Genomic DNA, 24,270 nt, shown 5'->3' with positions numbered 1-24,270 from the left:
TCTGTATTTCGTCAACAAGTTGTCAACCATTACCCTTCAACCTAATGCACTTTTGGTGAGTTTCGATGTGGAGTTCTTGTTCACTAAAATGCCAGTTCGGCCAGTATCCAGGGGTATACAAAATTCCCTGTACTTGCGACAAGGTATACATTGACCAAACATGCTGGTCCATTGGTACTCATATCAAGGACCACAAATGAAATATTCGTCTCAACCAGCCAGACAAATCAGCAATAGCTGAGCATGCCCTATCGTTGGATCATGATGTCGTGTTCCACGATACTCGAGCTCTTACCCACACTAGACACTACAGGTCCAGAATTACACAGGAAGTTGTAGAAATACTTAGTAATCCTAACCATTTCAACAGGGACACTGGCTATCAATTAAGTAATACGTGGTTGCCAGCCATTAAGGATTTACATAGATAGTTCCCTTCTCTGTCCTTTCAGTATTGTTCTCTCATTTTGGTGTTGTCCAAATTCGTACGTTCTTCATCACCAGATGTTTCATTCCATGCTTGTGTCATTGTCATATTTTCATAATGTGTGTACACCTGTTATGTGAACCCCTCTCAGACTGATTCTGATGGTGCCGTCAGCTTCTGCTTCAAATGCTAGCGCTGTACTGCGTACAGTGAGCTATCTGGTGATGAATGGACGTACCACTTAAACTTCTATTAGTAATGTCTAAATTCAAACCTTCATTCTTGGAGAAGTCTTCCTCATGAACAGTCAAAATTTTCTTCTGAAGACGCAGAGCAAAGTTCTCTGCAAAACGTAAAGAATTTCACCTTATTTTCTTGACACGGCATAAGCCCAAAATGCCTACATCTTGCCAGTAATAAAAGTATTGAAAAGGTGGGAAATCTCTCAATTACAATTGAGGTCACAAAGAAATGTGAATAAAGACGCCATATAAATAGTGTTGTTTCTCGACCGAGCCGTGTGGGGTATGAGTTAGATAGCGGAATTTCCAAAATCACAAATGTAAAGTTAATTTAAGAATGCACGCAAGAGACTACTTTGGGTTAGTATTTGAAATGTGTGCATTTATATTAAGCAGTGCAATGCTGCAAGCTGAGCTCATCTAATGATTCATATGCCGTTATAACTTCGCATGAGGTTAGCTTGTCAAATGACATAATTGGGTTAAGTTAGATAATGATAGTTAATTCTTTATTTCATACCACAAATTTTTATGTATTTTAAGAAATTAAACAAAAAATGATTTACTCACAGTTGTTACCCATATCATAATTTTGCTTACTGATATATTTTTATTTATCTTACAATTTTTTTAGGATATGGTGTAAAAAAAAACTGTTTCATGTGTGGTAAAAGACTTGGTAATGCCGATATCGTTCCCAGTAAATTGTAACATTTATCGACAAAACTTTCCTCGTGTCAAGCAGGGATCAACAAATCAAGCAGGGATGCCAGTTATTTGCATTATTTTTTGAAAAAATAAGAAAAACAAGCAACATTCATGACTGTGTTGGTATATGGTTTCAAGAAAGTATAGGAAACTATCTGTAAGGTGGCCAGATTTATTGTAATGACCAAGAAGTCACACACAATAGCTGAAATGTTCTTAATCTTTTCTTATGAAGAGATGGTAGAAATAGTCCTTGGTACAGAATTTGCTAGTGAAATTTTAAAAATTCCCCTCTCTGCTGACACAATTAATTGCCGATTTAGTGACATATCCAGTGACATGACCACAGATTCCGTGGCTATGATCATAATATTAACAGTTATGTAAAACTACAAGCATGATGAAGTGCTACGAGCTTGCTTGCTTTAATTTTAGTCATTTAATGAAATGAAAAAAAAAAGAGAGAGAGAGAGAGAGACAGAGAGAGAGAGAGAGAGAGACAGAGAGAGAGAGAGTGAGTGAGTGAGTGTGTGTTTTTTTTATTCCTTTGTAACTAGTAACATTTCCAGGACACTTCTTTTGCCATTGTCATAATTAAAATGGCACTCTACACCTTTATTAAAACATATACACCATACGTGGTATTATTTCATTAGAAACTCTGTTATCCTGTGTTGTAATTTTTAAACTTTCTTCAGAACAGTGTATTGGTTTTGATCTTTGGACACCAGATGACAAATATAATTTCATATTATCAAATCCTTTAGAAAATACACTTATCGAGAAAAAATCACACACCAGGGAGGAGTTATCATTTTGCTCCAAAACTCAGCTTGCTGTTACATCTCAAGTAGATAGTAAAATGATTAGCATATTGAAATGGTTAGCTGAACAGTCTTGCCTCCAGAGGCCAAGAGGCCATGAACACCTGCCACTGGTGGCCTGTTTAAAGGTTTTCAGAGGCTACTCGTATGTAATAGAACAGTGTTTCTTCCTGCGGCTGTCCTTCATGGCACAGCTTCCAAGAAGCGTTTTTCCATTGGGATAAAACATAGCTACATGCAGCAAGGGTATCATGGAATGGCATTATTGAAATGCACGAGGTTTGACAGTTATATAGACAAATGGACCATCACATAGGCCATTGTGAACTAACTGTTTGGGTGTTAGGACCAGTAGATGCATGAGAGCACGTACTCATGGCAGCTGGGCACAGGATATCCATGACTGACTAACCGGAGAGAGGATCATATGATCCAACAAGCACAAGCAGATCCAACTGTTATGGTGGCCACCATCCAGGCACATGTAGCGTCATCATTACAGGCCCTGCTGCCTGCTTGAACTATTTCCAGTGGTTGACTAAAGGAAATTTAGTATCATGGTGCTCTTTACATATCTAGACATTGAATCCACCCACTGTTGTCTCTGTTTACTGTGGTGTTGCTGGTGTACTGATATAGGGAGCCATTGCGTACAACAGTTGGTCACCCCCTAGTAGTGATGCGAGGGACATTGGCTGCATAGTGATTTGTGCAAGACATCCTGCAGCTGCCCTTCATGGCAGAGTTTCCAAGAGGCATTTTTCCAGCAGAATAAAACGTAGCCACATGCAGCAAGGGTATCATGGAATGGCTCTGCAACATTGCCACACTTCCAAGGAATGCCCTATTGCCAGATGTATCACCCATTGAACATGTCTGGGACCACCTGGTGTGCCAGCTTGTGCTGCCTGAGAATTTGCACGATCTGGAGGACCAGTTGCAGCAAATAGGGTGTGATATGACACAGGAAACCATACGAAACCTGTATACCTCCACGACCGCTCCTATCACATCTTGTATCCAAGCTAGAGGCAGACCCACAGAGTACTAGTATCTCCCTTCAAGTGTTAGGTTTCCTGCTCTGATATTATCATCGCTTGCTTACATCAACATTACAGTCGCCCATATCAAGATTCATGTGATTTCAACGACAACTCCTTCTTGGTGTTTTTTTGTTTTGTTTTTTGTTTTTTTTGACAATGCATGTACTTTACTATACACTCCTTAGTCCACTATGCTTCATATTTTCAGTCTTTATTAATTATTTTCTGTTTTACAGATACCTATGAAGATCATAGATACATTTTGCTGAACTTTACCCTGAAGAACTCTCAACTTGTGAATGTAGTAACATGGTGGGGCTATGATGTGCCTCTTACTCTGAATAAGATAGCTGTGTTAGGAGTTGCAACGCCAGTCAAAGCAGTATATGTGAACCAGGCAGCCTATCCATTTTCATACAATACAATCAATAAGGTAGAGAACTTATTATATCTCTAATAATAATTTTATGAATCTTTGCCAGAGGCATTGTATGTAAAGAATGTTCCCTTTTAATGGCTAATTGCTTGTGTTTTTGTACAGAAACCAGACCTGTTTTAATACAGCTGTCATCCTGTTGATGATAAAAGATGTACTTTCACTGTTAAATATCCAGAACTTCAGTAATTTTCATAACATAAATCAAATTACTTATGTGTCAGAAAACAATATGTAATAGAACAATAGAATATTCTTAAATCATTTTTTAAGGGACCAAGGAAATTTACATGTCATACATAGGAAAATGTACTGCTGAAAAATTTTGAATTAACAATGTTTTTATGTGTAATGGCTGATAGTTTGCAACACTAACAGTGGATGATGTGTCATCAGAGAGAGATGATATTTTTAGATTTTCTCTGATTCATTGCATTTCTAACATGGAAATACATCACAGGTTGGATATGAAATTTGTCACTGTTGGTACACTGAGTGGAATAATTCTCGGTCTACATCTACTCTTTAATTGTTGGATCTAGTGTGAAATGGTGTTCTGTAAAGTAGTTGTTGAGATTGGATCATCAAGGGGATTACGCAGTATTGTTATGCTGAATTCTTTCACTCACCTCCACAGGGTTGGAAAACAACAGGTTTAAAAAACTATTTTTTATTAAAACCATATTTTAATCGCCTTTTTTGTATTATTATTTGGTAGGAAAATATACTGATGCTGTGAAAAATTATTTAATGTAGGCCTATTAGAAAGTTTTGCATGAAATTGTAAATAATGTTGATGATCATATAAAACATTAGTCATACTTAGAGTATTAAATCTGATCAATCAGTACTACAAAATGTAATACTAACACGCTCATCTCAGAACTGGACATACTGAGCCCACTCACTCCTTCACACGTACTAAAGAATCACTGCCAACATGTGTATATTGCCTTCTCCTATTTCTATCCAACACATTACATGCCTTCTGCACATTAATTTAGATGGAGACATGAAGCCTAAACCAATCACCTTTCTTTTGCACTTAATGACATCAACAAATCAAAGCAGATTCTAAATTTCTTAATAACAGTATTATTAATCAGTTATATTTAAATGTTCTGTATATTTAGTCACTTGTTATTAATGTTGTTTGTTTGAGTCATCAGTCCATAGACTTGTTTGATACAGCTCTCCATGCCACCCTATCCTGTGCTAACCTTTTCATACCTACGTAACTATTGCATCCTACATCTGCTCTAATCTGCTTGTTGTATTCATACCTTGGTCTACCTGTACCGTTCTTACCACCTACACTTCCTTCAGAAACCAACTGAACAAGTCCTGGGTGTAGAGATTGAGGGATGTTCCACCATTCAACACATTACAACAATTTATTCAATTATAAGAAGACCGGTTTCGACTCCATGGAGTCATCATCAGTTCTTGGTGAAAATTAAATTAAGGGGAAACTGATAACAATCATCATAATGAAAAATCCATGCACCTATAGGTGGTTGCTTGGAAATACATCATTGAGTTGTTAGATATTACCTAGAAATGTAACATACACTTGGCAAGGAGAACTTGGAGCTTAGAAAGTTCCCAGTTCTGGCTCTAACAGTCTTGTGTTCATAGAACACGGAACACTGGAATTACATGTACTGGATTGAAAATATATGCAAAACACAATAAGGACACTTATAATGGTGTGGAAAACTTGGCTCTCCAAGAGCATTCTTGGATTTGACAGTCCTGTTTCTGTCTGAAAAAGATTGGATGAAATACACACAATGAAGCAAAATGTAGAAAGACATAGATCTAGTCTAAACTGTCGCGCGTTCATGTACACGGAACACTGGGAACACTTGTATTGTTTGATAACACACTTGTTCAAATGAAAACACTTATAACCATACGATATATTGGCGTTACAAGAACTTTTATGGGTTTGACTGTCCTGCTTCCTCTGACTAAACTAGTGAAATAAATATACATTGAATGTTAAAGATAAACTACTTGGTATTTAAAGTTCTGGTTTTGGGTTTCAAAAATTGTCATGTGTTCGTGGAACACAGAATAGAACTGCTGGTCCTGCTTCTGCCTACTGGAAACTAATGCATTAACGCAGTTGAAATTAATTGATTGAAAGTTTATACACCATTGCAAAACACTTGGCACTTTAATATTCTTGGATCTGAGTAAAATATCGTTGTATGTTTTCACAACTTGGCATAGACTTGTTGAGCGGTCTTGTCACAATCAACCAGAATATGTGAACCTTTAAAAAAAAAAACTTGTTGACTATTACAACCACACATCACATGAAACGTTTGGTGAACAGCTGAAGTTACACACTGGTCTGTGATGCTTAGTACTTAAGAGAGATCTTGGGTCTATATTAAAATTGTTACCTTGTGTTAGTGGAACATGGAACTTAATTGTCGGTCCTGAATCAAGATACTTGCTGGTTTTAGTTTACATAAGCTTGCAGTGTTTTATGATAGATAGGATGAACTTATTAGTAGAATTAAGCTGGTTGAAGAGCTGGGGGAACTTTCTTCAATATGGAATACTTGCTATTGTAGTTGTAACTGTCGTCGCTATTGTTGTTGTAGTATGGTGATGGTATGGCCTTGGCTTATGGAAACGTGCATTGAAGGTGTCTGAGGAAAAAGAGAAAGACAGAATGAGAAACTGTTGTGTGTGTGTGTTCGAGCTAAAATGAAATGTTGTTTTTATTCATTTACTCACTCCGTACCCGCTCGTGCTGACCAGCCATTTGAAGAGTGGGTTGCGATCTGTTCAACTCTGTGTGCGTGTGCGTGTGTGTGTGTGTGTGTGTGTGTGTGCGTGCGTGCGCGCGCGCGCGCGCGGTGCTATTGTTGGTTGGGAGAGGGGGGAGAGGGAAGGTGTGGCTTGCTTTGGATTGGTTGAGGTGTGGAAGGGGTGTGTGAGAGAGAGGGGGGGTAGTGCTTTGTTGTCGAGCCGTTCTGTCTACATAAGTCTTGATGATGAGGGGATGAATGGCCTCGTAAAGAATGTTTGTTTTTGTGGTGGATTCGTTCAGATTATGATTAAAATAAACTTGTTGGTCTAATGAGATTTAAAATATTTCTTTGATATTGAGTAGGGGTACCTTTTCCATGGTTTCAGTAATTTGCATGTCTTTATCTATGTCGGAGAATTCATGATTCGTCCATGTATAGACCCATGGCTGAATGTCTGTTATGTTTAACTGCATTAATGTGTTCGGTGTACCCGGTGTTAAAGTTCCGTCCTGTCTGTCCGATGTAGCTTGCTGTACAAGTTTGGCACTGTAATCTGTAGATGCGTGATTTGCCAAATTTGTCCGATTTATTCACGGTCCCTGGATTGTGGAAATGAGAACGATTGTTGTTGGTTGTTTTGAATGCTATTTTTACCCCATGTTTCTTAAATAGGTTTGTTATTTGGTAAACTGAATCGTGAACTCTCCAAATGTTGCCACCCCTAAACGGAAAAGAAGTGTTTTGGACGACTACGAAAATGACGAAACCAGAACTCTAAATAATACAGACCTGCAGCGCTTGGTGCTGTTAAAGCAGATAAGAGTGTTGGAACTCACAGAAAAAAAGTTAAAATCAGAGATACATACATATACATATACATATTTTAAAAAATAAATTGTTTTGCATACATTCAAGGAAAACTATTCCGAGAGGATGCAGAACGTAATATGTTCCAGGCTTGTCTGGTGATGACAGGCTGCTATTAGAAAGATACCAGACCCTTTATGAAGAAGATCCATTTGCTGAAGAAACTATCCAAGTTGGAGAAGCACTGTTGTAAACCATCACAGCAACTCTTAAGGCCAAGTGGAGCAACCTGGTAGAGAATCTCGACATGAAGTTGAATAGTCAACAGGCCTGGAAACTGCTTAAAAACCTTAGCGGTGACCCTGTAAAACAACAGGAGCAATTCACCAGAATGACACCTAATCAAGTGGTGACCCAGCTCTTGCTGAATGGTAAAACAAAAGGGAGGGCGACCAAAGAAGCTCTTCGGCGTGATTTGGAAGGAAAGAATCACTTCCTTCAAGATCCCTTCTCCATGGTTGAACTTGAAACTGCCATCTTCAACTTGAAGGCTGCTGGTGTTGATGACCTATGAGTTGAACTTTGGCCGTAAAACATTGGAGTGGTTACTAAGCCTAATAAACACGTGTGTCACCAAGTTACACATCCCTAAAATGTGGCGGAAATCTCGAGTCATTGCACTACTCAAACTTGGGAATGAACCAAACAACCCGAAATTTTTTGACCTATTTCCCTGTTATGGGAGCCTCCGTGGCTCAGACGGCAGCGCGTCGGCCTCTCACCGCTGGTTACCGTGGTTCAAATCCTGGTCATTCCATGTGAGATTTGTGCTGGACAGTGGAGGCGGGACAGGTTTTTCTCCGGGTACTCCGGTTTTCCCTGTCATTTTTCATTCCAGCAACACTCTCCATTCTCATTTTATAGCATCTATCAGTCATTAATATACATCACTTTGGGAGTGGCGACCCCATCGTAATAATAGCCTATATATGATTCATTCATTATATCCCTGACCCGGTCAATGACTGGAAAACAAGTTGTAGGTTTTCATTTTCTTTCCCTGCTATGCCATTTCTTCAAGATACTGGAACATTTGCTACTTAACCAAATGAGTATTATCCTTGAAGAGAAATTCATCCCACAACAAGCAGGCTTTCGTGCTGGCAAATCATATTTTAGCCAGATCTTGTATCTCACCCAACACATAGAGGATGTTTTTGAGCGTGGTGAGATAGCTGGAGTCACCTTTGTTTACTTAACAGCTGCATACGACACTGTGAATCATAGGAAACTGTTGAAGAAAGTGTATGATCTTACCAAGGACCACCAACTAACATACCTTATCAGCACCTTCCTTCAGAACAGAAGATTCCAAGTCTCGGTACAGGGTAAGGAGAGTAGATGGCGAACCTAGAAGAATGGTCTCCCCCAAGGCAGCATGCTAGCTCCAGCACTGTACAACATCTACACAAATGATCAGCCAATTTCAGCAAGCACCAGGCTCTTCATCTATGTCGATGACACAGCGGTAGCTGCTGAGGGATCATCCTTTGAAGAAGTAGAAGGAAAACTGACTTCAGCGATAGATGAACTCTCCAAGTACTATGATGCCAACCATCTGAAGCCGAACCCCAGTAAAACACAAGTGTGTGCGTTTCATCTACGAAACAAGGAAGCATAGTGACAGCTGAACATCACATGGTGAGGGGAACAACAGAAACATTGCCCAACACCAGTTTATCTATAGGGTGTCCGAGAAGTCCCCGTACCCCTAGTTTCATATTATTATTTTGGACAATTGAGTTTGTATAATTGGGGAATTCAGTAGTTGTTTTATTGGTATTGGTATCCCTGCTGCTAGCATTGTTGTCAGTTGTGCCGCCATCGCTCAATCAATTGTGCAGTCTCCATTGAAATCCATTCGCAAAAGAGCAGCTGAACTTCAAGTACCGCAGTCAACAATGCATGACCACATTAAAAGAGATTTGAAAATGAAAGGATTTAGGCCAATGCATGTGAATGAATTATCTGACAATGACATGGAGCAATGAGTTGCAGCCTGCCGTGCTTTGTTGGCACAATTCCCAACTGCCGTGTCTTGATCAAGAGTGATATTTTCTGATGAATGTGCAATATATTGCAGTTCACATAGGAGGAATGTGGTTTGCTGGTCTAAGGAAAATCCTCATTATGTGCAAGAGTTGGAAAGGAACCCCCTTCATGTTATGGTATGGGCCGGGATATCATCATGTCACATGTATGGAGCGTTTCTTTTTTTTTTTTTTTTTTTTGATGGGTATGTGAATGGAAAATCTTATTTGCACATGTTACAATCTTGGTTAATACCTCAGCTTCAAAACAAGGGAATCATGTGTCATGTGTGGTTACAGCAGGATGGGGCTCCAGTACATTTTGCTGTTCAGGTGCGCAAGTTCCTTCATGAACAATTTCAAGGCCGCTGGATTGGCCGTGGCTCACCAACATCTCCAGCCCCGTTGAAATGCCCACCACGAAGCCTGGACCTTACCACGCCAGACAACTCATTATGGGGAATAATCAAGTCCCATGTGGCTCAACGTCGGTACACGACTAATGAAGAATTGCGCCAAAGTGTGGAGGATGCCTTTCGTTCCATAACTCCTGAGATGCTCCGCAAGATGTCGGTGAGGACTTGGAGACGGATAGAACTCTGTGTAAGGCATGATGGTGCACATACAGATTCCCTGGATTCATAGTTTTTATATGTAAGTACTCCACTATAATATGAAACGTATGAAACTAGGGGTACAGGGACTTCTCGGACACCCTGTAGGTATCACACTAGGCCGCACTCTAACGTACAAGCAGCAATGTCTGAACACAAAACAGAAGGTCAGTGCTCGCAGTGGCATACTTAAGAAGCTGATCGGCAGCACCTGGGGAGCCAGCCCACACATCTTGAGGACTCTTGCGCTTGCGCTGTGTGTGTCAGCTGCTGAGTATGCCGCTCCTGTGTAGAACGCTTCAGTACATGCTAAGCAGGTTGATACTGCAGTCAACGATACTGAAAGAATTATCTTGGGATGCCTAAAATCAACGCCAGTGCAGAAACTGTACCCGATTGTTAGAAAAGCCCCACCCAATATCCGGAGTGCCACTACTGCAGACACTGAGAGAACAAAGCAAGAGAATGACCATCAACATCCACTCAATGGTCACCAAGCTGCAAGGTAAGCCTCAGATCTCGCAAGAGCTTCCTTGCTAGGACTCTACCACTGGAGGGAAGACGAGAAACAATTCATCTTAACAGTTGGAGGAACTCGCTGCCCACAGACATGTCACCAAAGGAAGAGCTAGCTCCTGGCGCTGATTAACATTACCCTGTATGGAGGTCCCTCATCCGCTTAAGAGTGGGTGTCCCTCGATGCAAGACCAACCTGATGGGGGATCCTTCCAGCAAACGCAGACACCTTCTGTGAATGTGGTGCTGAACAAGACCCAAGCCACCTACTTATCTTCCCTCTCCTGGACAACCCATGCACATCACAAGATGTTTTTAGAGGAAACAACAAGGCCATCGCAGCTGCAGTTTTTTAAATGCTGACCAGACATGGAAATGAATGAATGATGAATGAACATCAAAACTATACCATTGGATGTGAAAAATGAAGAACAAAAAGATAAGCTTCCATGATGTGTCATCACAAGTTTGTTGGTACAAGATGATAATTATTATTAAGTAAATTCTAATTTTTTTAAATAAAGGAGTATATTTCACATATTTTTTATTTTATTTTTTTTACATATTTTTCAATTTTATTGTTGGTAGCCATAAAGCATAAAATTAACCGTACATCAGAAATCTGCCCAGGTTCAGTCATACATAAAACTTGTGCCTTAGTTAATTGAACTCCGAGTAGCTCAAGCTATCCAAAGCGACCAATTCAGCGAACAAGGGGTTGGACCAGCAGTCTCGTTTGTCCATTCTACCTATAGTAGAGACCTTAATTCTATTGCCCATTACTTTTGTTGTCTTATTCAAGAATGTGTAATCATAGGCTGTATTGAAATTCTTTCCTCCCAACTTTATGTACATTGTACAGTAGACAATTTTGGTACAATAATAATTTTATGTCATGCGTTAAAGTATGACCTGATTACTCCTTGTTTAATCCTGTTTTGGATATTTGGTATAACTGACCATATAAAGGCATGACATGTTGTTACACTTAGAAGAAATAGAATTTTTGAATCAGTTGGTTCTTCTTTGAGTAATGCTTTACATATTTCTTTCCATTTCTTTTCAGTTCCTGAAAATAGAGAATTTGGTCCTTCCACTCAATAAAGCTTTCACTGTGCATTGGATCTGATTGTGCTTCCATCAGTCATTACACTTTTAAAGGATCAATTTTATTTCCATGGATGCTGTGAAGAATTTGTAAGTTTTAATAGTACTTCTAGAATGTATTTATGGACATTTTATTCTCTGTTATATTGGAATATGAAGGAAAATGGCTTACTTGTTTGCCTATCTTTTTCATTGCTGTATGGAATTGTTAATAACCTAAACTTGACCTGTTTATTGATTAAGTTGCAGATTATATAAATTGGGGAAAATTAATAGTTTTAATGTTACAGATTAGATGGAACATTGTGATTAAGTATAGTGTACAAGGATAAATGTGCTTATGGAAGGAATGAATCGAAATTATGTATCAATATGGAGGTAGTAAGCCAAGTTTTAGAACGGTATGAACAAATGAATTTAGTTGCAAAATGGCTAAGGGTGTTTTGCCCCAAATTGAAGCCCCTTTCTTCTTATACCCCACTGTCATCCAGTTTTATTGCATGTAAATAACTGATAGTTCCTTGGGTTTCTTTTTTAATATTACTCCATGTAAATTTATTGGTATTTGCTGTACAGTGTTGAAAGAGATTATTGTGTGGTATAAGCCAGGGGGCGTCGTAAAAATGTTTTTTGAATGAATAAAAAGTGTTCTAGGTAAATGTTTCAAACCTGCTATACAGCCAATCATTTTAAGTGTCCGTCTCCTGTACTTATATAAAATACGAGGCAATTGTTATTGTTAAAGACAATTCTTTGAACTGTGTTCATACGTTTTCAATAATTTATTTTGGGGATATTTCATGTCCACTTGAGCTGGAAAGGCAGTTACTCAGAAGTAATTCTTGGTTGACGTTAGTCACATCTTAATTGAGCCTTATTGGCAATTTCATCCATTTAGCAAGCCATCACATTTGTACTGGGATCTTGTCATTGGCTTTTATGAACAGTTTTGAAATGTGGAACATTATTCTCCACCATTTCCACATACAGTAATTTAATTTATAATGTCCTAAAAGTTACAAGCATTTATTTTTATGTATATACCAGTTGTGTTTTGTTTCATTTTCATAAGCCTGGCTGTATGACCTCTCTTTGCTCTCCCAGTACACTCAGTTATGTTCACATTTAATTCTTGTGACTAGGTAAATAATTGGGCTTTAGCTCATTTGTGTATTATTTAGGTTTTGATACGTCTTCTGAAAAATGCTTTTTACATTTCAGACTAAGAGAATTGGTATGTTAGCCAAAATATATTATCTATTAAGAAACTTAGTCATGTTTTTTTGCAATTAAGACACTTTTGAGGTGACAGATTTCTATTGCCTCTTGTGCCATTGAGGTTTATTTAGCTGAATTGATGTGAATACTGGACATGCAGAATACTTATGTTGCAAAAATAAATATTTTTAAAATTTATAAAAGTGGGTCTTCAAAATAGTTCCGGTCCAAAGAAAAAAGCTGACGGCATGTTTTAGTATGTATGTCTTTATAAGAGAGAGTCTTTTTCTTTTACCTTCTTGGTTCATTAGGTGCTTAGATGTATTTTATTATGCACCTGTCTGATATTAGAATTACTTATTATAATAATAATAATGTTATTTGCTATACGTCCCACTAAATACTTTTACGGTTTCCGGAGATGCCGAGGTGCCGTAATTTAGTCCTCCAGGAGTTCTTTTATGTGCCAGTAAATCTAATGAAAATTTCAACTTGCAGAATTTTATCAGTTTTGCATATTGCCTGGTAACCATCATTCATCTACAGTCAGAATCATTATAAAAAATAAAAGTCATTTTAAACAGCGCTGATTGCTTGATACACTACTTAAAATTAAAGACGGCTATATCAGTACACATTAAAATATCTTAATTCAAAACTAGATTTCGGAAGCTTAGTTTCATCGTCAGTGAATATTAAAAATTAAAATATTAAAATCCACATAATTAGTCTTGATTTTAAAATGTAGAGGACAGTTTTGCTGTAATGAAAATAGAAAATAGTGTAACATAAGCGAACTTTTAAAACCTAATGAATATGTTTCAAACCATATCTTATAATGACAAGAATGACTGAGCATGCTGACTGCTGTTACATGAAGAGTGAATACCCTTCACAGCATTAGCGAATGAGTAGCATGTGATGTTGCTTCACCTCAAGATTGTAAACATTACGTTGTCTACAACATTTTCATTTAAAATTTTATCCAGGTCCTTTTTCTGTGCTAAGTATATTTTTATAATACTCATTAACCCCTCAGCGCCGACCTCTATACGTCGTATAGACCCTCTTTTCTTCCGTAGCCGCCGACCTCTATACGTGGTATAGACCCATACATGGTTTCACATTTACGGCTTTGGCTCGAAGAGTTTTGGAGTTATTGATATGCAAATTGTTTTGTTTCCAAGAAGACATTTTCGGGTTTATCAGTGTTGTAAATAAGAATTAAAAAATCGTTATAATGTAGTTGTTTCTGCAAGAATACATATTTGTCAAATAAGTCTGAGCACTAATCTCTTGCTTTTTTTAAAGTCCGTTTGCTTCATTCGTTCCCACAGAATAAAATAAAGAAATGATGATCGGAGAAGTTTGTCTTTTCGTGTGATGTTCTTTGGTCCATTTGTACATTGGGAGTGCGGTTTATTTATTATATTTGTCTTTATTTCTCAGCTTGTAATATTTTCGTAACTCTCCACGAGCGCTCTGTGTAGGCAACAGTTAGTGCTGCTTTCTGTCATACGATACGAGAACCAGTTGTTCATGGTATGTATCTCGTTTGAAAGACGTTGTCTCGATCTTTTATCTGAAATATGTATCGAGTTGGTTCGTTTCGTCATAAATGTTATTCCCCTCATTCAGTTTCGTCCTGTTGCTTTCGGTCTCGCAGCAGCTTCACCAGTCCGTGTGACGCGCCGCGCTCAGCCGAGGTATGACTGACAGTAACGTGCTTGAAATATTGTATAATTCAGATAAAAGTTTAATCGGAAGTAGTAGTGACAGTATAAGCAGCAGTGATAATGAAATAGATGAGGTAGCAGTGGTAAATGATGAGAGTGACGATGAGGAGGAAACAGTACTTGGAAATTTCGTGTAAGAGACTATAGACATAGAGCAAAAGAAAAAAACACTTTATTGTCAACATAACGAATCCATATTCTTATTTCATCCTGATGATTGCTCAATATGGATTTTTCAAGATTATTAAGATACCTACTACAGTGTGTCCCACTCCCAGCAGCAGGGGTGGGTGACAACGTGCATGTTCCAAGCAGTATATTCATAACCTCCCATGTATTGTATTACCGATATTATTACATTTATTGCTTATTTATGCACCCTGTAGCCTTTATCATGAGTTCTAACTTTTTTACAGGCGGTGTTGAAAGTGGTGTCCTTCAGCATTCAAACATTCCTGGCATCTTCTAATGAAATTGCTATTCACACGCATAAGTTCCTGTTGCATAATTGTCCTAGTTACTGTTGTTATATTGTTTTTATTTCATCTGTGATGTGAGGATTATTTCTGTAAGCTTTATTTCGTAGAGTTCCCTGCAAATAAAAGTCACACAGACTAAGATCGGAGGAGCAGGGGGACCATAACCCTTTCGATTTTATCCTACCATCAAAAACCGCCTCTCTGTCTTGCAAATAATCATGTGCAGTATGAGCTGTGGCAGAATCTTCTTGGAAATAGCTATCCATATCTTATGTCATTATCTGGTCAACATTTGAACAATTTTGTGAGAATATATGTGCGGTATCTTTCAGAATTTATGGTATCGTTGGAAATATGGGGCCTAGTATCCATTCTGCAGTTACAGCACACCATACACCAATTTTCCGGCCATGTAAAAGAACTTTGTGAATTAATCGCAGATTTTTCAGTGTGAAGAAACATGATCACTCAAATGAAACCCTGCCTCATCTGAGAAAATGTGGATCAACAGTGCTGTCAGCAATATTTTTGCAACGTCCACTTACCGAAATTTACTGTGGCTTCATCATCACAGGGTTGTAATTGGTGGACGATAGTCACTCTGTAAGGTTTTAATTTCAATATTTTAGTAGTAGTACTGAGGATTTTGCGATACCGACTTATTGTTTAACACGTCTTGCAGATTTAGTGGAAAATTGTAGAAATGGTATGTTAATGTTTTTAATTTTTCTTCCAATAGAACCCTTCATTTTGGTTTAGGAATTACAGCATTAAGTGATCCCGTTGTTCTTAATTTATTCACAAGACATCTAACTCTTTCTCTAACTGAAACCAGAACCCCGAGAAATCTCTCCTGAAATCGCCTACACATCTCTATATATGATTTGGTTGTTACATGTGTGTCATACATAAAAAGTCTTTGTGTGTGAATTTCACTGGCATTTCAACAGTTTAATAATGTAATTAATCTAATTAATTCTACTGTAATTCAGCAAGATGTGCTCTTGCAACAAACGTATCACTTCACGGTTTCCCACGACACACAAACTCGAGTAACTGACCGCCTCGTGGCTATGCAGTTATGCAGCATGATGTTAAATACACTGCACAGAGCATGCATATGCATGTCCCGAGCAGAAGCGGGACACACTGTATTTGCTTAGAAACCTGATAAAGGTCCTCCCATGGTTAAACCTGTGTTTTGTTGATAGTATTTACCACTAAATGCAAAATAGTTATTTTGTAGTATAATATTTACTAAGTAAATAGTTTTATTAATTTCTATGTCAATTTACTGTGTTTGCTCAAGTTTTGTTCTAATATATGTATATATATTGTTTCTTTTATAAGGATATTAGAAAACATGTTTGTAAAATCATTGGACACCATTATAGTTTGATTATTAATTTTTGTTCCTCATATCGTATCAGTAGCTTCTAATGAATTTGAAACTGAGTTATCACTCACTATTTTAAGGTGTTTTTGCAAGTGTTTGAGTAAAAAGTTAGAAACAGAGTACTAACTGTCATTCACTATGCAATGACAGCATGCTTTAATTGAATAAATGAGAAGTCCTGCATTAGCTCATTTGGTTGGGTCAAGGTCAGGATGATGCATTGACAAGTAACATCGCACAAGCTATTAGGTCACCTCATAGCTCAGGTATTACAAGGCTGTTCTTCTGCAATGTTGGAAGAGTCCATTCTGACAGTTAAAGAGGGAAAAAGCTACAAACAAATATAAATTTCCTTGAAAAAATGGCCAGTATACAATAAAATGCTGAAAAATGAAAGAAAAATGCTAAATAAATGTAAGCTATTCTTGTTCATCTTGAGGAAAACTGCATTTTCTGTGACATCTGAGAATAAATACGGCATTTCATAAACTTAAATCAGATCAAAAATTTAGATGTATGGCTTTTCAGGCGTTTGCTCTATTAACCAGCATTTCGTCTTAGGTCTGACACTAGACTCGTCAGAGTGGGATGTGTCAGACCCTACCCACTTATGCTGGGGTGTATGCAGGTGAACTTATCAGAAGCCTCTTATGCGGCACAGTCTGATAACTGCATACGGGAGATAAAACTCCACAATGGAATTAATGCCCGCAATGCTGGTTAATAGAGCAAACGCCTGAAAAGCCATACATCTAAATTTTTGATCTGATTTTTGATATGCTCTATTGGTGGAAAAATATCTAATTCCCTCCATGGGAATTTAGAATTACCATTTGGAATTGCTAGGCGGGCATTAATTCCATTGTGGAGTTTTATCTCCCGTATGCAGTTATCAGACTGTGCCGCATAAGAGGCTTCTGATAAGTTCACCTGCATACACCCCAGCATAAGTAGGTAGGGTCTGACACATCCCACTCTGACGAGTCTAGTGTCAGACCTAAGACGAAATGCTGGTTAATAGAGCAAACGCCTGAAAAGCCATACATCTAAATTTTTGATCTGATTTTTGATATGCTCTATTGGTGGAAAAATATCTAATCCCCTCCATGGGAATTTAGAATTACCATTTCATAAACTTGCCGAGCCCTACTCCTGACTCATACGTTATTGGTAGCTTCTGATTAACCTAGCTTTTATGTGAACTTCAACTTCTGTAACTAGATTATAATCTATAGTACTTACATTGGAGAAGTCATATCCAAAAAGAAAGGGTTCATTTCCGTTAAAAATGGGTTACTAGACACTATATGATCTCCTTCCTCAAGTTTGAGTTCTCTGTGGAGTGGAAAAATTGCAGAATTATTTTACAAGAAGCGATGAAACTTATTGTGTCTCTGAAATAATGCAGTAATATCTAATTTACAAATGTCACATTTGTGATCCTGAACCATTACCATTAATATTTAATTAATCAATTTATGGCAATAAATGGAAGGGGATGAAGTTGATTGACTTTCCTTGAGATCTGCCTAATGTACAGGAGAGTATGAAAACCAAAATTGATGATCTCATTCACTTCCTACATGTCAAATATTACAGTTTTATTCCTTTGACATCAATGATTTGAATGACAACAATACATTTTGACATCATCTGAAAACTGATTTTGTGAATATTTGGAGAAGTGGGTAAGAAAATTAGTTTTTAATTATCTCAGTATATAAAATCTATGGTAATAATAAGCATGATTTGTCTTGGTCCATTCTGCTCACTAATGTCAGGAAAGTTGAGATTAATGTAACTTATCTTTCCTTGATATTGCCCAATGAATATCTATGCTTACAATGCATCACACAATTTTGAAAATTATTTCCATGAAATGTTTGTTCCACTGTGAACCTGAGTTACTGGTGTTAGATCTTGTATTGACAAAAGTAGATAAGACTGAAATTTTCTTTACAGAAGGAGTTCTGGTGAACCAGTTCTGGAGTGAATTCACTTGTAGAGATTGTTTGAATTAGTTCTTATTTTTGATACGTAACAGCTTTGTAAGGCATTACTTGTTTCCTTTTGTTTGGAAAGAACATTATTTTATCAATTCATGTGATACTTTTACTGGTGGTCTAGTCGTATTGAAATTCATGTAAGCAATGCTGTGAAGTGAATCGCTATTATTTTCTTTTGTATGTACCATTGTAGAATAAGGTTATTGCATACTGTCATTATATATTTTAAAATAAATCTTTCTTATATCTTACTATAAATATGTATTATTTGAACACCTCTACATTACCATGAATATAGAGTTTCAGGCGTATAAAGAAAGCTGTGATGACAAATTCCTCCTTGTTCCTCTAATGAAAGCCAATGAGCTGAGATCTTTAGTGTTTAAAATAATAAAATACAATATACGTATTATGTTTGTGAATAACAATATTACATTTGTCAGGGTTTGCTTCTGAGGAAGTGGAAATGTAAAGTTTACCCATATTTTGTCTCTTTAGACTGCTTTTAAACTCTGAAAAGACTATCTATGCACTGCAATATACACGCAGTCTTACTGATGAAAATCCTGATATAGTTGTTTATCTGTTGTATAGCTGCACCCTGAATGACCTTTGTATAAACAATACTAATACTTTCTTACTAATAAGCGTGGTATCCACATTGTGTTATTATACTGCTCATATACAGTCGTTGCAAGCCGTAGGAATCTCTTCCTGCATTTAATGATGTATTTCATCATGTACGCTGCGTCTTTGATCGCAGCATAACAGATGTTACAATGCAGACTTTTGTGTTTTTCAGACTTGTACAGACTTCAGCAAACCCTTAAATCATTGTTTCCATACTCCGAAACATCTTTCAACTACGTTACTGCTCTGTTGTAATTTTTTCTTTAACAGTGCTGCAATTTAAAACTGGAGTAAATAAATAAGGTATGCAGGCATAGCCAGAATCTCTCAAAAGACGTCACGTTGTCTAGTCTTTTTTTTCTTTTTTTTTTGCTTTACGTCGTGCTGACACAGATAGGTCATATGGCGACGATGGGATTGGAAAGGCCTAGGAGTGGGAAGGAAGCGGCCGTGGCCTTAGTTAAGTTACAGCCCCAGCATTTGCCTGGTGTGAAAATGGGAAACCATGGAAAACCATCTTCAGGACTGCCGACAGTTGGGTTTGAACCCAGTATCTCCTGACAACTGGATACTGGCCACACTCAAGCGACTGCAGCTATCAGGCTTGGTCTCATACTACCGGTACTACAACACTGGAGGAAAATTATCTCTTGAACCTTCCTATTGATTTAGTTCTGTGATACCTCCCCTGGCTCTAATATGAGTGCAGTCTATTGCACCTGTAAAAATCTTGATCACACATATGTTCTAAACTTCAAGATTTATTCTCCCTGCTCAGCATTTGTGACCTGTTGCGTGGAAAGGGACCTTAAGTCAGATTTTTCGCTTTTGAGATTTTCGTGGTTCTAAAATTGGCATAAGATTCTGAGCATTTTTTTAAAAAGTTCATGCTTCTAGGTACAGTACTTCAGAAGATATTAATTATTGGCTGTTGTTATTAAGGAAAGTGTATTTTGAGAAAAATGCAATTACAGCTTTCATTAATTTTCTTAACAGTTGTACAAAGTTTTAATGACATCAAGTGGCGAAGACTCATACTGCTGCATAACTTGGTTTCTTAAGAAGACCGATAGGTAGCTCAAGAAATCAAAACATAGAAATGCAGTTTTTAAACCCCCCAGAGACTTTTGCTCAGCTGTGCTGTAAAATTTCCATTACCGACTTTGGGTCCCTTTCTGTGCAGTGGTCACAATTTTAGGAGGGCATCTTAATAAATTCAGTCCATCTGCAAATGAGAACAATAACTACATGTGACAAATATTCACCACAGTCTGTTGACTCGTGCATGAATCATCTTGTATCTGTTGATAATGAAAGATAAAATGTTTGAATAAACAAGAAACTACAGTAATATACGTATTCATCAAAATGTTGTTCTCACTAGTAATTATTAACTACTAACTAACTAACTAACTACTAATCTCATTCTGTGCCCACATGTAGAAAATGTAAAACTTGAAGTTCACAAGTTATAGAGCCACCTCTTGGATCTTACATTATTTCATTTTCAAATCTTCGTCATCCAGGAGAAATAGGTCACTCTTATCTTGTAACATGTTTTAAAATGAAAATTACAGCCTGGAATGAATTAAGCCCCCATCTGGCGGCGAGGATAGGAATTGTGCCGGCTGCGGAAGCCTGTCCCACTCCTCTGGAGCAATGATTAATGAATGACTGACATATAAAATAAAATAATATTGGAGAGTGTTGCTGGAATGAAAGATGATAGGGAAACCAGGATTCACCAGGAATGAAGCCATGCTGGTTTGAAGTTTGAGTTCAGTTGGTTTGTCTTTTTGAGAAAATTCAACATATAATTAACAACCAGACATTCCATACATTTACAGACCCCTGATGTAATCAAAACTGACTGGTAATCATCTACATTTTCCTTGTCTCCATCCTTGAAAACTGGAACTACGCTGGCTTTTTTCCATTCCGCACACCAGTTCAGAATTCTTGCTGGCAATCAATCTGGCCCGGTCGTGGCAGGTGGTATTGTTTTCAGAAGGCTCTCCTTGACTTCACTTGTTGAGAAATACTGGTTAGTTAGAGGGAAGAGAGGGGTAGTTTTCCTTGAATAGTGTGTGCTCTCTTCCTCAGTAGGGGTGGAGAAGTTATTTTTAAATTTCCTGTTGAAGGTGTCTTCAATTTCTTGTGATGTAAAGACTGCCGTACCGTTATGTTTAAATATGGATGGAGCTCTATTGCAACCTTTACTCCTGAGAAAAGCCCACAGTTCCTTGGAGTTGGTGTTGAGGCTGTGAATATAAGAATCATAGAAATCTCTGATAGACTGTTTAGTTTTGTGCTTAGCCAGCCTGTACTTTTCCCGATCACAGTCGGTCGGATTTCTTTTCCATTTTTGGAACAGGCGGTCCCTCCTTCAAATCTCTTGTAGTATCTCCTTGGTGATCCATGGGGATTTCTGTTTGCTGGTTTGTTTTTTATTTACAATTGGTGTGGTTTCTTCTATGCATGGAAAGAAAATTTTCTTCCAGTCCTGCCATATCCTGTTTATGTCTATACTGCCGGTGAATTTTGAGGTGAAAACAGGGATGCGATTTTATTAATAAAATGGATAGATCGTTGCAGTTTGTTCGGGAAAAATTATACGCTGTTCTGGTGTGAAGTTTGGGGGATGGTTTTATATGAGTCAGTGTTGCAAGAATTGTTTGACGGTCACAAAATCCAGGAATAATATTAAGGAATTGGATGGATTGTGGTACGTTACTTAGGAGAAGATCAAGGGTTGACAATGTTTTTTAATAATACGTGTGGCTTTGAATACTAATTGATGAAGGAATAAGTTATAAAAAACAGAAAGGAAATTATTGCGTTATCTCGAATAGGGGCAGCATTTCTGGACCACGTAATTTCTGGGTTGAAATCAGTGACAATATAAATAGCATTGTAATTTTGTTGTACATGTTGCACACGCTCGGGAAAGAGGACCGGTTCATCGTTCATCTCTGAGGACGATTTAGGGACGCGATAAATTGATCCAATAAGAAATTTGTATTTGTTGAATGGCACTCCTATCAATAGTGCTTCGGCTGTTGTCTCCATGTGATGAACTATAGTTGGGTGTCATTCTGGCTTGGCTCCAAATAGAACTTCCCCTGCAGAGCCAAGGGACCGTTCCTTACGGAACAGTATCAGCGAGTCAGGAAACACTTGCAAGTCATTAATTTTACAGGACAACCACGCCTGACACACATGACGGTCGGGTCAAGGCTTCCAAGCGATGCATGGATATCTTGTAGCCGTTCAAGTCGCATAATACTCCGCGGATTGAAGGCAAAAAGTGATAGATTTTTACTTACATATTTACATTCAGAAGTATTCACTAAGTCACTGGGCATATCACTGGTAACTGTAAAGAGCGAGCCTGATAACGGTAGCATTTCACACTGCCAGTATAACCATGCCTGTGTACCGTTCTTTATTTTTCTGAAGTCAGACATAGAGAGTTTTGCGCAGGTTCTGTGGCCATTTAGGGAGCAGTTATTACAGTGGACAAGTAATTGTTTCCTCCTGCCACTATTTCTGCAAATTGTGTACTGCTGAGGACCTGGGTTCAGTTCAATGTCCCCACTTAGGGCCAGCGTCAAGTGGCCGATCAGCTACAAGATGTCTGACTACACAAACACCAACATTTTTCACTCACTCACCAATAGTTTTTGCAATAGAATTATGTTTTCCAGGTCTCCAGGTGGGTTATCTGAAGCAATTTTAGAACTTTTGGAGTAATGTATTGCACTCTTTACCACCAAAAATATAATAATACTGCACATAACACTTACTGTTGCATCACTTCTGCAAGCCACCATCTTGCATTCTCAGATATATTCTTCATAATCCCCTTATTGAATCACATTGTCTTCATGTTTACTTCACTGCTGGCCATAGTTATTACAGAAAGACTTTATGGTAGAAGGGTGAAATAATAATATGATTTGCCTTGATGTGAGAAACATACAGAAATCAAGATCATGTGGAGCAGCTATGGGCAGCAATAAATGCTGGTACATGTCTTGACATATAAGAGAAGAAATATTGTCTGCATGTCAAGATTTATGTTAGTCCATGCTATTTCTACACATTCTAGCTACTGGTGATCTGTGATGTGCCAGCCATTGTGCATTCCTAGACCAGATGTGTTTGATAATCAACAGATCTAGTGTTAGGCTGAGAAATAATTGGGACATGTGATCATCCTGGAATTTTGGGTGTTGCATGGCAGATCTGGTTACATATTGTTGCATTGGTAAATGCTTTCAGACAGGCCCTGAAGATCAGGGATAAGAACAGTCAAAACCTTAGAGATAAAACAATAGCTGGTCACTATACTGGAGGTATGTACTAGGTGCAGTCAGGGCTGAGATTCAGTGGCATCTCATACTGTAAAGCTTGGTGCTGGAATAGTGCAGCAATACATACTGTAGTGTAGGATTTGCCCAGTCTTTCATCTCAGTACTGCCAGTCATGGATTCAACTATTTTGATGTTCCAGACAGAAGTTGACATCCTCATAAAAGATTATGATTAGCTATCTGTGCATCCATGTTGGATATTATATTGCTGTCCCAGATGCTTGTGACATGTAGTGGCTGGTAGCTGAAGCAGTGGATGATTTGACTGTTTCATTCCTGCAGACAACATCAAACCATGCATATGAATAGTAATTGCTATGTCGAAAAAAAAATCTTTGGCACTACAGCCCTGATGGGCCCTGGACTACCAAGCAACCACTACTCAGCCCAAAGGCCTGCAGATTATGAGGTAATGCGTGGTCAGCATGATTAATCTCTCTGCCATTATTCGTGGCTTTCTAGACCAGGACCACTATCTCACTGTCAGATAGCTCTTTTGAGCCCTCAGTTCCAGGTAAAAATCCCTGATCTGGCCCAGAATAGAACACAGGGTCTCTGGATAAGAGACTGACTTACTTCCCCTGGACTTCTGGGTGAACTACTGGTTCATCCAATTATCTTGGAACCAGAGTGGCGGCTGGGAGTGACTAAGCCGACAGCTGCGCAGGAGGGAGCCTGAAGGAACTGCCGGTTCTAGCTTTGTCTCACAACACAGTTTGTTTCAGTGAGAGCAATGCCCGTGTACAAAGTGAAGTGAGAAAAAGTGGAAAATAATTATAATAGGATTAATTATTCTATTCCACATCAAGTGTTTATTTATGATTCATATATCCTGCAGAATCTGC

General features: G+C 38.1%; 1 protein-coding gene across 3 annotated transcripts in view; it reads left to right on the top strand.

Annotated features, from left to right (window-relative positions):
- Positions 1-18,569, top strand: part of LOC136864504 (lysosomal alpha-glucosidase) — a 350,034-nt gene extending 331,465 nt beyond the window's left edge. For 2 of the 3 annotated variants that reach the window (XM_068226300.1, XM_067141562.2), the window contains 3 exons: positions 3,481-3,677; positions 11,545-11,675; positions 18,377-18,569. In XM_068226300.1, the coding sequence (XP_068082401.1) occupies positions 3,481-3,677; positions 11,545-11,607 (260 nt within the window). In that variant the 3' untranslated portion in view covers positions 11,608-11,675; positions 18,377-18,569. Of the gene's footprint in view, positions 1-3,480; positions 3,678-11,544; positions 11,676-14,955; positions 16,951-18,376 lie in introns of those variants that run through there. The other variant, XM_068226301.1, reaches the window with a different exon arrangement.
- The last annotated feature ends 5,701 nt before the right edge of the window (positions 18,570-24,270 follow it).

The sequence above is a fragment of the Anabrus simplex genome, chromosome 2, assembly GCF_040414725.1.
Source record: "Anabrus simplex isolate iqAnaSimp1 chromosome 2, ASM4041472v1, whole genome shotgun sequence".
Classification (NCBI taxonomy): Eukaryota; Metazoa; Arthropoda; class Insecta; order Orthoptera; family Tettigoniidae; genus Anabrus; species Anabrus simplex.
Note: the sequence above shows the minus strand (reverse complement) of the source record. Positions and strands in the feature narration are given on the sequence as shown.